The sequence below is a fragment of the Sarcophilus harrisii genome, chromosome 2 (assembly GCF_902635505.1).
Source record: "Sarcophilus harrisii chromosome 2, mSarHar1.11, whole genome shotgun sequence".
NCBI classification, from domain to species: Eukaryota; Metazoa; Chordata; class Mammalia; order Dasyuromorphia; family Dasyuridae; genus Sarcophilus; species Sarcophilus harrisii.
In genome coordinates, this window is record NC_045427.1 from 202921870 (window position 1) to 202937949 (window position 16080).

Below are 16080 nucleotides of genomic sequence, written 5' to 3' on the forward strand. Positions count from 1 at the left end.
GAGGGATGGCATTTTTTTATTTTTATCTTTAAACTCCTAGTGACTAGCACAAAGTAGGCACTTATAAATACTTGCTAAATTTATTATGATATGTATATATATACTTTGAAACTGTCAAATTCGGAATTGGAAGCATTTCAACAAGAAAAAATGCTTCAGCACTTATTGCACTTGGTTGTTGTCTTTGTTGAGCAGTAAGGATATGAGGTTGGCTAGGCTGCCCAACTCCTGTGGAAGCTGCTACTGTCCCAGGCCATGAGCAGCTCCTCCCCAAGAAGGGTAGTGGTACACAGACAGGATTGTCAGTTTAGAGCCCACAGTACTGAGAGTGTGCATGTTAGTGGGCAGGTTGCAGGGCCATTCTTGTAGGATAATGTGGTGGCAGTGGTATAGAATCCCAGACCCCCAAAAAATAGTGGTGGAAGGAGTATGGAGCAGTCGGCCTGCTCAGCAAGAAGAGAAGCAGCAAGAGCAGGAGTAGCTGTGGTGGCTGAAGTAGCAGCAGCGGGAGCCCAAGGAGAAGTTGTGGCTACAATGGAAGAGGACCCAGGACTCCTGGCAGCTTTGAGTCCTGGGACCACAGCCAAAACCTTGGACAGTGGAAGACTTGGGACCATATCTTCCACCTCCAAATCCAGGTGCTCCTGCCCCAATGAAGCTTAGACAGTAGAGTGGGTGAGGGAAGATATAAAGGTCAAGATTCCTGTCAAAAAGTGTGCTGAGACAAGAAGGAAGGCTGGGCTGGACTAGGGCTGACTCGTTTCTACAGCAGCTAGAAGCCCCACTTGCTTTTTTGGGGAACTCCGGGGGAAGGATGATTAGAATGCAGAATGGAAATGTACTCCTTATGGGAAAAAGCTGTACTTTTTATAGGAAAAAACCATCCAATCCTCGTTATTTTTGCTACTCATGATGACTTCAGGAATCAATTAGCTATGAGTACCAAGATACAACAAAATGTGTGTGTGTATGTGTCTGTGTGTGGTGAAAAATAGTACTTTAGTACCAATAATATAGTACCAATAGTAGATAGATTAGAAATTTAAGGATATGAACTCTAATCCCCTTTTTTGCCACTAACCAGTTTAGTCATTTAATAATACATATTTTTATACTACTATAATGTTTGAAAAAGCACTTTCTTCACAATCCTCTTAGGTACAGTGACATGAAGATTATTCAGAACAAGTAATAATTTTGATATGGTTTCATTTTGTAACAAAAAAGATCATGAGTGTGTGCTTCCATTGACACTAGCTTGACTTAGAACATCTGACCTAATGTTCTAAATCACTATTAATTAGAGAAATGCAAATTAAGACAACTCTGAGGTACTCCCTCATACTTCTCAACTGGTTAAGATGACAGGAAAGGATAATGATAAATGTTGGAGGGGACATGGAAAAACTGGGACACTAATGAATGCATTATTTTCTATTTCTACTGGGACTATGAATCTTGTTCCCAGTGAGAAAATGATAAGCTCTGAAAAATAAAAGGTAGCCCAAAAGTGTTAGTAAAGTTTTAAACTTTAATAGCTTAAAAACTCTCTTGTTTTAAACCCCAATGAAAATCTGTGAGATAAAATTAAAGGACAGAAATAGGAAAATGGAATTTTCATCAAAAATGCACTTAACATACAACATCACAAAAATAATGAAGAATTTTAAAATGTGCCAAAATTTTCTGAACTCATATACAACAAATGCCTGAAGCAAAATAACATATATTAAACGTTTAAGATAAGAAATTATAAGATTTGTTGTAAAAGTCAACAAATTTAACTGTTACTTTATCCCAAGTAATCCATATACTACTGCAGCACATGAATAATTATGTTTATTTACAGAGATTAAAAGTTAACAAGCTAAGCAAGAAGGCTGTGAAAATAGAACTGAGTCAGGACTCTAGATCCATCATTTCCTCCTTTAAGGAATCACACATAAAATGAAAACAGTGAAATAAAAATTCTCTAAGGATCTTCTAACCTTGGAATTCTCTAAATATTCAACTAGGTGTATTTTTTGGTTAAGCACCTCATTTATAATGTTAATTCAGATAAAAGTAGCAAACTTTAAAGCCATATCTTTACATGAAATTTAAGATTCGGTATAGTATAAAACATTATTATATAAAAACAAAAGACTAAAATGAAGCATAATATAGTCATAAATAAATAAGATGACATTAAGTAGAAAAAAGCACAAGAAAAAGAAACACCAAAGTCTAAAGAATAACAAGAATGTACCTTCCCTTCCCCAAAGAATGATGAATATTTGGCATTGATATATATATATATATATATATATATATATATATATATATATAGCATGCCAGGCCCTTCAATCATCTACTATCTCCCAAAATCTGTCCAAATTCATGTTCAGTGTTCCATGAGACCATATCCATCTTATCCTCTACCACTCCCTTCTCCTTTTGCCTACAATCTTTCCTGACATCAGAATCTTTTTCAATAGTCTTCTCATTACATGGACAAAGTATTCAAGATTCATTTTCAGTATTTGGCTTTCCAATGAATAGCCTAAATTAATTTCTTTAACTAATGACTGATTCAAAAGTATCAATTCTATGGGGCTTAACTTTCCTTATAGTCCAACTCTCAACAACCATACAGTTATTAGAAAAATCATAGCTCTGATTATATGGACCTTTGTCAACAAGGTGAGATCCCTGCTTTTTAGTATGCTGTCTGGATCTGCCATAGCTTTCCTTCCAAGGAGCAAATGTCTTTTCTTTTCAAGACTGCAGTCATCTTCCATGATGATCTGCATTACCATGCAAGCCCAAGAATATAAAATCTGACACTACTTCCATTTCTTTGCTCTCTATTTGCCAGGAAGGGATGGGATCGATTGTCAAAACGTTAAGTTGTTTTTTTTGTTTTGTTTTGTTTTTTATTTTAAGCTTCAAGCTAACTTTTCTATTAAGAGAGTTCTTCTTCATTTTCTGCCATCAGAATGATTTCTTTGCATATCTGAGACTCTTAATAATTGTCCTAGCAACCTTGATTCTGGCTTTTGTTTCATTCAGCCTGGCATTTCACATGATATACTCTGCATATAAGTTAAATAAATAAGGTGTTAATATACAGTCTTTTCATGCTCCTCTTACAATCTTAAACAAATCAGTCGTTGCATGTTTTGTTCTAACTCTTGCTTCTTGGCCCACATATAGGTTCCTCAGGAAACAAATAAGATGGTCCCATATCCTTGAGTACTTGTCACATTTTGTCATGATCCACAGTAAAAGGCTTTATAGTGTAGGCAGAAATAAATATCTTTCTGGAACTCCTCTGCTTTCTCCATAATCCAGTGAATGTTGGCAATTTAGTCTCTAATCCCTCTGCTTCTTCAAAAACCAGAATGCTCTTCTGGTAATTCTCAGTTCACACTCTTATCTTGCAGAATCTTAAGCATAATCTTGCTGCTGTATGAAACGAATACAAGTGTTTTATAACATTTGTTAGCATTGTTCTGCTTTAGTATTGGGATATAAACTAATCCTGTGGCCACTGTTGAATTATACAAATTTGTTGGTATATAGAATGCAACAATCATACCAATTTGCTACTAGTGATATTAAGATCTTTAATGGGGGGAGGGCGGAAGCGATATGTATATCCTTGTCACATTTTAATCTCTTTTGCTTCTATTAAGTCCATAACTTTTTGTCTTTTGTCATGCCCATTTTTACATGAAACATTTTCTTGATATCTCTAATTGTCCTGAAGAGTTTTCTTGTCTTTCTCATTCTATTGTTTTCTTCTATTTCTTTACATTGCTCATTCAAAAAAAACTCTACTTGCCCCTCTCTGGAATTCTGCATTCAGGTGAATATAAACATATGCATACATACATACATATATACATATATATATATATATATATACATATATATATATATAAAGAGAGAGATACACACACATACATATATATGTGTGTAAGTATGTATATGTTTATATACACATACATACACACATATGTATACATATACATATATTTTATACATATACTCAAAAGCAAGACATAAAAATGAGAGTAAGGAACTAAAGGTAACAAAAAATATCACTATAGTGAGCAGAGATTATATATGTCAACAGAGAGGGAAGTTTAATGAATAATTCAAAATGCAACTAATTCCAACATAATACCAGCCTTTGGAATTCACCTCGACACAGCAAGAATCATACAGTCAAATACCTTTCCCACATATCTCCCTTCCATTCTTTCTATTCCTTCTTTTCTGAACCTCTCTGACACCACATCTCAAAGAAATGTCATGACCCTTTTGATTTCTCAGCTGGTCAGCTGTCTAATATTCTATCTAAAGATTTTTCAATAATCCCCAGAGTGAAGCATAACTCAGCACTGCAAGGATTCATTAAAGCGATATTACTAATATTTGGAGACGATCCAAAGGCAGAAATTAGGGACTATGAGGGGAAAAAAAGGAAATGGGAACAGTTTGCCTAAGGAGACAACCAAAAGCAAATTTAATCTTCCAACTTTTTGACAGAATAATGACAAATATTCTATCTCCGTTAAGGATAGAACAATTTGAACAGATTAGCTATAGAGGGAAAAAAATCTTATTATCAGTCAAAAGACATTCAATATATTTTTTTAAGTACCTATTATGTGCCTAGCCCTATAACAGGCATTGGGAATATAGGGACCAAAATGAAACCATATCTATCACAAGGAAGTTTACAGTTTACTGGAAGATACAAGGTATGAAAGATAAGTACAAGGTAATTTCATGAATGAGAGAGCACCAATCTCTGGGCCATTTAGAGGACAGAGACAGAAGGACAACATTCCAGACATCCTAGCCAGAGAAATCCATAGAGATAAAAGCTGAAATGCTGAGTTCAATGAACAGCTAATAACCCTATTTGGCTGAAACATAAAGAGAAGTAATATGAAATAATTCTAGAAAGTTAGGTAAGACTTAACCAGATTGTACAGAGCTTGAGATGTCAGGCTGAATTTTCATTTTATCCTAGTGCCAATACAGCACAAGTGAAGTTTTTGGTCAAGGGAGAAAAACAGGAATACTATGTTTTAGAAATATTAGTTTGGTAGCTATGTGATGAATAAAGCAGAGAGGAGCTGAGACCAGAAGCAATAGAATTAATAAGAGGTCATTACAAGAATCCAGGGAAGAAGCAATAAGAGCCTGAATGAGGGGGCAGTTATATGGGTGGAAATAAATAAATTTTGGAAGGATACTATGCATAGATGCAACCAAACAATATAGATTATAGGGTCAAAGACTTGGAGCTAGAAGAAAATTTGAAGTTATCAAATCCAATTCATTATCAGGCTAAGGAAAAGAAGACCCAGAGAAGTTGTGCCATAAGGTTCCATATTTAGTAAGGAGTAAAGCCAGAGTTCAAAAACCAAGTCACTGAATCCAAATTCAATGCACTTTCTACTACTCCAGCTGCATATCCATGTCCTACAAAAACCCTACTACTTTGGAACAATCCTTTCATCCATAATCCCAAAATACATAAACACCATTTTTTAAAATTTATAGAAAAGTTTTTACAAGAATATACAAGTAGAGAGGAAAAAATATTTTTCTTTAGGTAGTAGCAATGGCAGATGTTGAAATCTCAACATTTGTTGAGGGTTTATATGTGTACAAATGTACACTCACACTCTTCACATCCAGCCACCCATGCTGGATATCTACCTGCTAATGCTACATTGATTCTATCTAGCAGGTCTAGTACCATTCAAAACTGACTGAACTTCTATACCCCAGATTTTCAGAAACCATGATCCCAGTCACTGGGGGAAAAAAACTTATTTTAGGAACTCTTGCCATGGAGTTCAATGGTCTTGTTTAGTGATTGCATGAATATAAATTAGCTCACTCTAGCTAATTATGACAGACTCTAGATCATATTTCACCTTAATAATCTACCCATTTCTCCACCTTCCTGTACTTATCCCCAATTTTCTGCCTTTTGTTCTGGGAGCAGTGTTCAAATTAGTAGTACCAAAGCTTCTGGAAAAGGCATCAATTGATGACTGACACTGTGACTCTTCAGACCAAAAATCCCAGGACCACCACTTCTACACTAATTCCAATCCTATCCTTTCCCATCCTAACTTCTTGGTGAAACTCCTTGGCTCAACACTGTCCTCTTCTTTGCAGTTCCTTGTCCTTTTATCCTATTGATGCTCTTGGGCTACCAAGCCTTAGCTTTGATTACTTCTGCCATCCATTGTTCCCACTATCCACTGCCATTGTTACTACTTCAAATGAAGCTGAAAAAAAAAATCATCAAACCATGCTGATTGTGTTCACTACAAATTTTATGACACATCACCTCAACGGGCCCTTACTGCTGCGATGCAATCTTTTTACACTTCCCTAACTGATTCACTATTTCATTTACCATAACGGTTTTTTGAAATCTTTTCATCTCTACTCAAACCTCCCTCTCCCTGACCCACTGAAAATATTATAAGCTCCTTAAAAGCAGAGACTATCTTTTGCCTCTTTGTGTATCCCCAGTCCTTGGACAGCGTCTATACATAGTAGGCCCTTAATAAGTGTTATATAAATTGAACTAAGGAAAATTCTTATATCAGAGAAATTAGAAGCCTGAACCAAAATGTGTGTGTATGTGTGTTCCATACACATACTCTTCCATAAAACCGGGATAACAGTATTACTGGGTGAATTTTATGGATAGCCATATCTATAGTATTCCATTTCATCAATAAAATAGAGAGACAGATAGAGATGTGTATACGTTGGTACAGAGACAGGACTTGTGATTTCATTGGTATAGGGATCCTCCCGAGTGAGGAAACTTTGTCAGTGAAAGGCAGCAAACTTGCTGCAGCTCAGGCGGTGCAGTGGATAGGGTGCAAGACCTGGAAATCAGGAAGACCAGAGTTCAAATCCAGCCTCACATAAGAGCTAGCTGTGTGACTGCGGGTAAGTCACTTTCCGTGGTTGCCTCAGTTTCCTCATCTGTAAAATGAGCTAGAGAAGGAAACGTCAAACCTCCCCAGTATCTTCTCAATGAAAACCCCAAAGAGTCAGATATATCTGAAAACGACTGAACAACAAAAAACGCCCGCAGCCATTGAAAGCAAGTCCCGGATTACTTCCCCACATACAAATATGGATGTGTCTGCTTTATAAGGCATTCCTATAAGTCCTGTTTACTTCCTCCCTTTTATCATGAATCAGTGATATTTAGCACTGGGAAGTGCAGGAAGTTCAGTATCCCAAAAAAAAAAAAAAAAAAAACAGCGCAGAAAGAGGTTCAAGAAAAGACACGGGAGCCTGGAGGACGCAGCAGGGAAAAGATTCTGACGCTAGGGCCTACCTGGGTGGGAGGGGAAAGGTGGGCGGGCCCGGGGAGGGCGTGGTCGGAGGGGAAGAAGAAAAGGCGGGGACTCGATGGGAGGGGGAGTAAGAGGAATGGGCTGCGGATCTCTCACTGGGGAGTGTGGAGAGCCGGACACCGCGCTGCGGACAGAGGCCTAACACGGGGAGGAGGGAGGGGGAGGAGGGAGAGGCGCCCGCCCGTCGCTCCCTCGAGCCCGACCCCGGCTGCACTCACTCATCCTCCTGCAGGAGGCTCCGCTCGGTGATTGGCCTGACCGCCGCCCTCGGAGCCTCCGCGTCCGGGCTGGAGGGGCGAAAACACAGGCTCAGCTTCTCCTCCAAGCCGCACGCCAGCGCCGAGAAGCCGACGCCTCCCTCATCATCAAGCGCCCTGGCCCCGGCGTTACGATTCTGCTGGTCCAGGCGGCCCCGGGCCGGCTCCTGGAACTCATAGAAATCCTGCCAGTCCCCGTCAGCCGCCATCGCTGCCCGGCCAGGCCCGCCGTGCTACGCCCCGCCCCTCTCCGGCCGGCCCCGCCCCCCGCGCGACCTCTTTTCAGGCCCGCCCCCTCCGGGCTTGGCGGCTTTGGCGCGCCCCGCCCCGCTCCGTCCGGCTGTGTCCTTTTCCCCCCAGGGGATGCCCTGACGGCCGGTTTCTGCTATTTGAGCTCTCCTTCAGCAATGTTATCCCTTTCCTTTGAGAAGAAAAACTAACGATGGGCCGGTAGGCCCAAGTTTAAAAGAACAGAAGTGGCGGTAAATAAACTCTGTGTGTTTCAGTTCTGGCAGGCAGGGGCAGCTGGGTAGCCCAGGGGTCAAGCACCGGGCCCGGAGTCAGGAAGACCCGACTTCAGACACTGACTCAGCTGTGTGACCCTGGGCACAACCCTTAACCCTATTTGCCCCCGTGACCTCGGGACCAACCTCTCAAAGATACTGATCTTTGCCAAGAAAACCCCAAAGAACCAAGAGTCACGTGTCTGAACAACGAAGCCAGGGTTGCGGAATGAATCGTCGGAGCCTGAGAATGAATATCAGTTATCAAGCACCGACTGCGGACTGTCCTAAGCAGTGGAATTAAAAGCTAGACAGTCACTGTTCTCAAGAAGGTCTTATTCAGACGGGGAAAGACAAACCCATAAGGATTTCATCTTCCAGTCAGATGGTCCTCAAAGGAATTCTGCTGACAATATTATTTCTGATGTCAAAGGACTGGTAGTGAGAATTTTTTTTTCCCCAAAGTCTTCAGGAATTGTAACTGACGAGGAGGCAAAGGCCTCACTCCGCCTCACTTCTCCGCAAAATTGCTTCTTGGGGAAATCGTTTCAGGAACTGGAAATTGCTACCACCTCTTGGCCTTACTGGCTAATGGTTGTAGTTGGTCAATAGTTGGTGCAGGTAGTGACAAGGAAATTAGGCCACTTCTCCCTAATGGTTGTTCCTCTTAATGAGGAGCTTTGGAGCCTGGGTTGGAAGCCAGGCCTCTTAGGTTTAGGGTTCTGAGCTAATTACGTACGTATTATAAGTTGTGGTTCTGATGGCAGCAGTGGATTGGCTTGCCTGATACCACTTCCTATCGCTAGCTTAGTGGGCCTTGCTGCTTCAGCTAGACTGGCTTTTCTTCCCCTCAGGTGACACCTCAGAGGACATGTAGGGCAATTTTCTCAATTTTACAGAGAAGAAAACTGAAGACCAGGGTGATTAAGGGATTTGTCTAAGGTCACACAAGTGATCAGCAGGAGACTGAATTTTAATCCAGATCTTCTTGTAGCACTCTCAGAGTTGGAAGTGATCTGAGGAATGCTATTCAGTAAGTTCTTGAATCTTAGCTACAACACACAGTAGCAAACAGTTCATCCAGTCTGCTTGAAAATCTTCAGTGAGAATTAATAATCTATTAATTCAACTATTGATCAGTATAGTGACGTGGAAAGAGCTTCACATTTGAAGTTAGAGAACTTGGATTAAAAATGTGGCTCTTCAAGGACCAGGAGATCATTATATACTTCAACAACAATACTATATGATGACCAGTTCTGATGGACATGGCCATCCTCAGCAATGAGATCAACCAAATCATTTCCAATGGAGCAGTAATGAACTGAACCAGCTACGACCAGAGAAAGAACTCTGGGTGATGACTAAAAACCATTACATTGAATTCCCAATCCCTATATTTTTGCCCACCTGCATTTCTGATTTCCTTCACAAGCTAATTGTACAATATTTCAGAGTCTGATTCTTTTTGTACAGCAAAATAACATTTTGGTCATGTATACTTATTGTGTTTCTAATTTATATTTTAATGTATTTAACATCTACTGGTCATCCTGCCATCTAGGGGAGGGGGTGGGGGGGGTAAGAGGTGAAAAATTGGAACAAGAAGTTTGGCAATTGTTAATGCTGTAAAGTTACCCATACATATAACCTGTAAATAAAAGGCTATTAAATTAAAAAAAAAAAAATGTGGCTGTTCAGAGTGATTTCAGAAATGCCTGGAAAGACCTACGTAAACTGATGCTGAGTGAAGTGAGCAGAACCAGAACCATTGTACACAGTAACAACAAGATTATGTGATGGACTTGGCCCTTCTCAACAATAAGATGATTTAAGGCAATTGTAATAGACTGGATAGAAAATGCCATTTGCATCCAGAGAGAGAACTAAGAAGTTGAATGTGGATCAAACCAGAGTATTTTCAACTTTTTTTTGTTTATTTGTTTCTTTCCAGTGGGTTTTTTTCTCCTTTTGGTCTGATTTTTCTTGCACAACGTGACAAATGTGGAAATATGTTTAAAAGAATAACAAATATTTAATCTGTATCAAATTGCTTGCTGTCTTGCAGAGGTAAAAGGAGAGAGGGAGAAAAAAATGGAACTCAAAGTTTTACAAAAATGAATGTTAAAAACTATCTTTACTTATATTGGGGGTGGGGGAAAGTACTATTGGGGGTGGGGGAAAGTACTATTGAGGGGAAAAAAAGAAAAACTTAGCTTTTCCACTTACTTTCTGTATGCCTTTGGGCACCTACCCCCACCTCAAGTCATTATAATAAGATAAGGGAGTTGAATTAGGTGACTTTTAAGATTCCAACTCTATATATGACTTATTTTAAATAGAAATTTGTCTCTGTAACTTACATCCAGGGCTTTTAGATCTCTCCTTTAGAACCAAATATCATCATCGTCATCATCGTCATCACTAGCACTTTTAAGTTTGAAAACTGCTTTACAAATATTACCTCATAATTAACAGATGGTGATGGGGGTGTGAAACTGTGTTCCCTTTTGACCCTAAAATTAACACTGAAATTCTGTCCCCTTTGATTCCTAAGCCCCCTCCCTCCCCCAGACTCCAAAGTCTATGAGAACATATCCTCCTGGCTGGGCCATGTCTAAAGCAAATCACCCCCATTGATAGCTGAATCTCCATTCAAATTCAAGCTGAAAAACCCTTCAAAGTAATTTCATTTGGAAGATCCAGGTCTGATCAGCTCAAAATGCTCCTCCTTCCCCCCCTCCAAGATCTGCTCATAAAATAGGTTTCTGCTCTCTCATTTCTTTGCAAAATGTCAAAGTAGCATGCTTTGCCTCTTTGGCATAGCTACCAGGACCTGCCTGCTGAAAAGAAATTCTCTTCTCAGTGGAAAAACCTTTTGTTATTTCTCTGCCAGGACTTTGCCACTGAAGAAGTCAGTCTTTCTAGCAAAGCTGGCTTCTCAGCCAACAATAAACTTCCCTTTTTGCCACCTAAAACTCTTCGGGTTCATGAATTCTTTCACAAAGGACCTGTGCCAACCAAAAGGAGATTCCCACAACTCTCTGTCTGCCCCTCAAACCCCATCAATGGTACAAACAGATGTTAAGTCACTTGCCCAAGTTCACACAAACAAAGATGGATTTGAATTCAAGTCTGTGACTTCAGTTTCAGATCTCTATCCACTATACAATATTAAGAGATTTGGGGGAATGACCATTATATAGGTTATATATACATATGTATAATGTTATATATGATTGTGATGGAATATTATTGTACTTTAAAAAATAACAAGCAGGATGATGTCAGGAAAACCTGGAAAGACATATATAAATACATGCAAACTAAAATGAGCAGAACCAGAAGAATGTTATATACAGTAACAGCAATATTGTAAGAATGATCAACTATGAAACCCTTAGCTAGTCTGATCAAGACAATGAGCAAAGACAATTCCAAAGGATATATGCTGAAAAATCCTATCCACTGTCAGATAGAGAATTGAGTAATTCTGAATCCAGATTGAAGCATACTTTTTTAAACTTTACTTTTCTTGAGTTCTTTTTTTTACTTTTCTTTTGCAACTTGGACTAATATGAAAATACATTTTGTATGACTTCACATATATAATTGATATCAAATTGCTTGCCTTCTCAAGGAGAGGGGCAGGAAAGAGGGAGAGAATTTGCAACTCAGAATTTTAAATTATTATGTCTTTGAACCCTTTGAAATCTGCCCTCCCAAAATCTAGGGTGCAAATTGGATTGTTCCCAGCTTTAATCTCTAATATTGTGAATTCTAAGATGTAATGATTACTTTCCTACAAGATTCCAATCATTTCTACTTCAGCCCAATTTCTTTTTGTTCATCCAAATCATGTCCAAAATAGGAATAGTTGTGGTTGTTTATCCCATAAAATTAAATTATCATTAAGAAAAGATAATAATTGATGAGCAGTTCTGGTTTTTTGATAGAATTTGAGCAGATGTCCAAATCATTTAAACCTTTCATAAACACTATTCAATATCATTCCACTGTGCCAAGTTTGTGCTGTTTGTCCATTTTCTTATGTCATAGGTCTCAAGTATATAGCTACAATAGTCTCTATTCTATTCATTCCTCTTTTAATCATTATCTAAATGCTCACTATCACCATATTTCCTTATTCTCTTTTCTGAATTTCCTCACATAAGTATATCTTCTTACTATATAATGTGATTCCAACAATCCTCTTTATTCTATTTCTTTTGAATCAGGTATAGCTTTCTAGAGCCACATTCCCAGTCAAGACACATACTCTGTTAACGTTCACTAGTACTTATAAAATCAAATTTACCTATTTGTGCTAGGATTTCAAGTTTACCCTCTTTCCTGTACTTTTAAAATTTGTGTATAGCTATCTGAGGCTATTGGTGAAATACAAACAAGAATTTCTTTTAATATTTTAATATTTTCTGCAGTGAATTGCTATTTCTATGAGATTATTCTTAATATTTTGATCCTTTGGGGTTTTTAAAAATTGCTTTTTTTTCTTTAATAGTATTTTATTTTTCCAAATACATTCAAAGATAGTTTTCAACATTCACCTTTGCAAAACCAAATATTTCTCTCTGTCCACCTACCCTCTTCTTTAGACAGAAAGCAATCCAATAAAGATTAAATGTTCAATTCTTCTAAACATCTTTCCATATTCATTGTACTGTGCCCTTCTGTTCTTTTGATATCCAGTTTGATGAATGAATAAATGGATGAAAAAAGCATTTGTTAAATGCTAGCTATGTCCTAAGCACTGGAAATACAAATACAAAAGTGAAAGTCCCTATTCCAAATGAGTTTATATTCTAAAAAATGATTTTAAAAAACATACATTATAGTGATGGCCAGGGATCACAGGTCACAGGGATGTTGAATTGTTCAAGTTAGTTGGTATGTCTTTTCCAGGAGCAATAATAGTGTGGTATTATTTGATTACTGGTTTCAGAACAAGAGATAGAAAGCAGTAGATAGGGCATTGAGGTATAGCAGAGGTGTTCAGATGGATGAAATATGTAGAAGCTTTTTTTTTTCCCTTCCTCTTCCATATTTTACTATCCCATTAGATTTTCAACATCTATTAAAAATCAAATATAGTAGCATAGTGTTCCATAAACCCAAGGATACAAACTTTTGCAATAAAGACTTACTATTCAACAAAAACTATAAGCCCTCTTCCCCTGCCTCCAGTTTGCCTTGAATTTTGTAAAAATTGCTAAATATTCCCTAGGAGGCTATGTTCTATAAATCCAGCTCCTACCAGTTAATCTAAAAGAAAGACTGTATCTGTGAGGTTAAATTGATCCAAAATGTGCCTTTTGAAATGCAATTGGCCTTTAGCATTCCCTAAGGGTTCCTTCTACAAACATTGCATGCATTTAATGTAGTAGAGCCTATGTCTTTCCCTGTCCCCCTCCCCATCACTCCTTCATTCCCTCCCATTGTCCCAAGCCCATAAGCCAGTTTCAAGAAATAGCCAGTGTCATAGTTTAGCACAAACTTTCCTATTGAATAGAGTTGATTGATTGTTATAGGCATGTTCCCAAAGGCTATGAGGTATGGAAACTCAGAAGTATTTGGTTCCAGGGGGTCATTCTCTCCTTCTGGTTATATCTCCAGCATTTCTATGTGTACAGATGATCTGGTGACATATATATTCACATGAAAATTTCTCATTGTGAATGTTTAATAAAAACCTTTAAATTAAAAAAAAAACTACTAGGAAAGTTAAAAAACACTAAAATAGAATGGAAACAATGGAAAAATATTCATTTTCTGGTAAAGGTCTGATATCCAAACTATCCAGATACATATATATGTATCCAGTGATACATATGGTAACTAGAGCCATTCCCCAAAAGATAAATTTTTAAAGGTAAGAACTCTCAAAGGGAAAAAAGGGGTAATTTTATTACTAATCATGTGAAAAAAAAATACTCCAAAACACTAATAATATGAGAAATGAAAATTAAAACAACTCTGAGATTCTACCTCACCCCCATCAAATTGACAAAGTGACAAAAATGAAAGGTGATAGTTGTTGGAGAGGCTATTAAAGAACTGGCATACTGTTGATGAAGTTGAAAATTGATCTATCGATTTTGGAAAAGACTTTAGAACAATAACCTAAAACACTAAACCATGCATATTCACTGACTGAACAATATGACATACTTAACATAAAGATATCAAATAAAAAACAAACATTAAAAATGTATAGTAGCATATTTCTCGTGACAAAGAATTGGGAAAAAAGTGGATATATCAACTGATGTATTGCTGAACAAATTGGGTTGGTACATAATAGAATAATGTTCTGCTCTAAGAAATGAAAGGGAGATATTCAGAGAAAACTGATTTGTTTCAACTAATACAGAATGAATTAAGAAACATGAGAATTATTTATACAGGGACCACAACATTTTAAATAAATTATCTTTGAAAAAATTAAGACTATAGATTAGTATGCTGCCTAGCAATATCAGTGCAGAGGATGCGTTGGATCAGAAGCACTTTTCATCACTCTCCATTCAATGGAATTGGGTCAATTGGAATTGACCATGGACATCTCGTGAAGTTTCTATTTCTCTCTTCCTTCTCTTCCCTTGAGAAAATAAGAGCTAAGCACTAGAGATGCAAATCACTTTGTCAATTTGATGGGGGTGAGGTTGAATCTCAGAGTTGTTTTACTTTTCATTTCTCATATTATTAGTGTTTTGGAGTATTTTTTTCACGTGATTAGTAATAACATTACCCCTTTTTTTTTCCCTTTGAGAGTTCTTTCCTTTAAAAATTTATCTTTTGGGGAATGGCTCTAGTTACCATATGTATCACTGGATACATATATATATATATATATATATATATATACATATATATATATATATATATGTATCTGGATAGTTTGAATATCAGATCTTTACCAGAAAATGAATATTTTTCCATTGTTTCCATCCTATTTTAGTATTTTTTTAACTTTCCTAGTAATTTTTTTTAATGATGAAAAAAATAAAGTAACCTGTCCACTTGAAGGTAATGAGATTAGCTCCTGGTTTTAGTCAAGGGCAAAGGCCTAGTTTAAGATATTTTGTTTCCCTAATTGTAAATAAAAGTCATAAAATGTTCTGATCTTCTAATCTGTTGATTGGAAATCCAGGAGACATTTTTCTGTGTCCATTAAATTTATAATGATGATCTATAGTTTCCCTCCCCTACATTAAACTCTTTAACAAAACACAAATTCAAGAAGCAAATGAAATTACCCTTATCTAGTAGGTCTTTGTTTTAACATGTATAAATAACTTTATTTATTTAAAATAAATTTTAAAGTCAATTAGTCAACAAGTATTTATTAAGTGCCTATTGTGTTTCAGTGCTAGCACTGTTTTTCACTGCTAAGCACTAGAAATGCAAAGAAAAGAAAAGAAAAACAGTTCTTGCTCTTAAGAAGATCAAAATATTTAATGAGGAAGATTACATGCAAACAACTATGTATAAAGAAGATATATACAAGATTAATTAACAGCAATCTTATAGAGAAGGCATTAAGATTAAGGACTTAGAAAGGCTTCTTGCTGGAAGTAGGATTTTTAACTGAGACTTGAAAGAAGCCAGGGAAAGTAGGAGGCAGGATTTAGGGGAAAATATAGTGATTCCAGTTTTAGAAATGTTGAGTTTGAAATGTCTACAGGATATACAGTAGGAGGTATCTAATTGCCAATTGGGGACTTGAGACTGGTGCTATGGAGCGAGTTTAGAGCTGGATAAATAGATCTGAGGGTCGTCTTAATAGATAATGATAACTGAAATAGAAATGAAAATTGAAAGTAAGGGAACTAATAAGATCAAATGAAATATCTAGAGGGAAAAAGAAAAAGAGAAAAGAGAAAAAGGTCTCTACTTGGGGGA

General features: G+C 37.3%; 1 protein-coding gene across 3 annotated transcripts in view; it reads right to left on the minus strand.

The window, feature by feature from the left end:
- Positions 1-7905, minus strand: part of FEZ2 (fasciculation and elongation protein zeta 2) — a 46843-nt gene extending 38938 nt beyond the window's left edge. For all 3 annotated transcript variants that reach the window (XM_012539864.3, XM_023494619.2, XM_031951264.1), the window contains exon 1: positions 7616-7905. In XM_012539864.3, the coding sequence (XP_012395318.1) occupies positions 7616-7863 (248 nt within the window). In that variant the 5' untranslated portion in view covers positions 7864-7905. The remainder of the gene's footprint in view (positions 1-7615) is intronic.
- Between the last annotated feature and the right edge of the window lie 8175 nt (positions 7906-16080).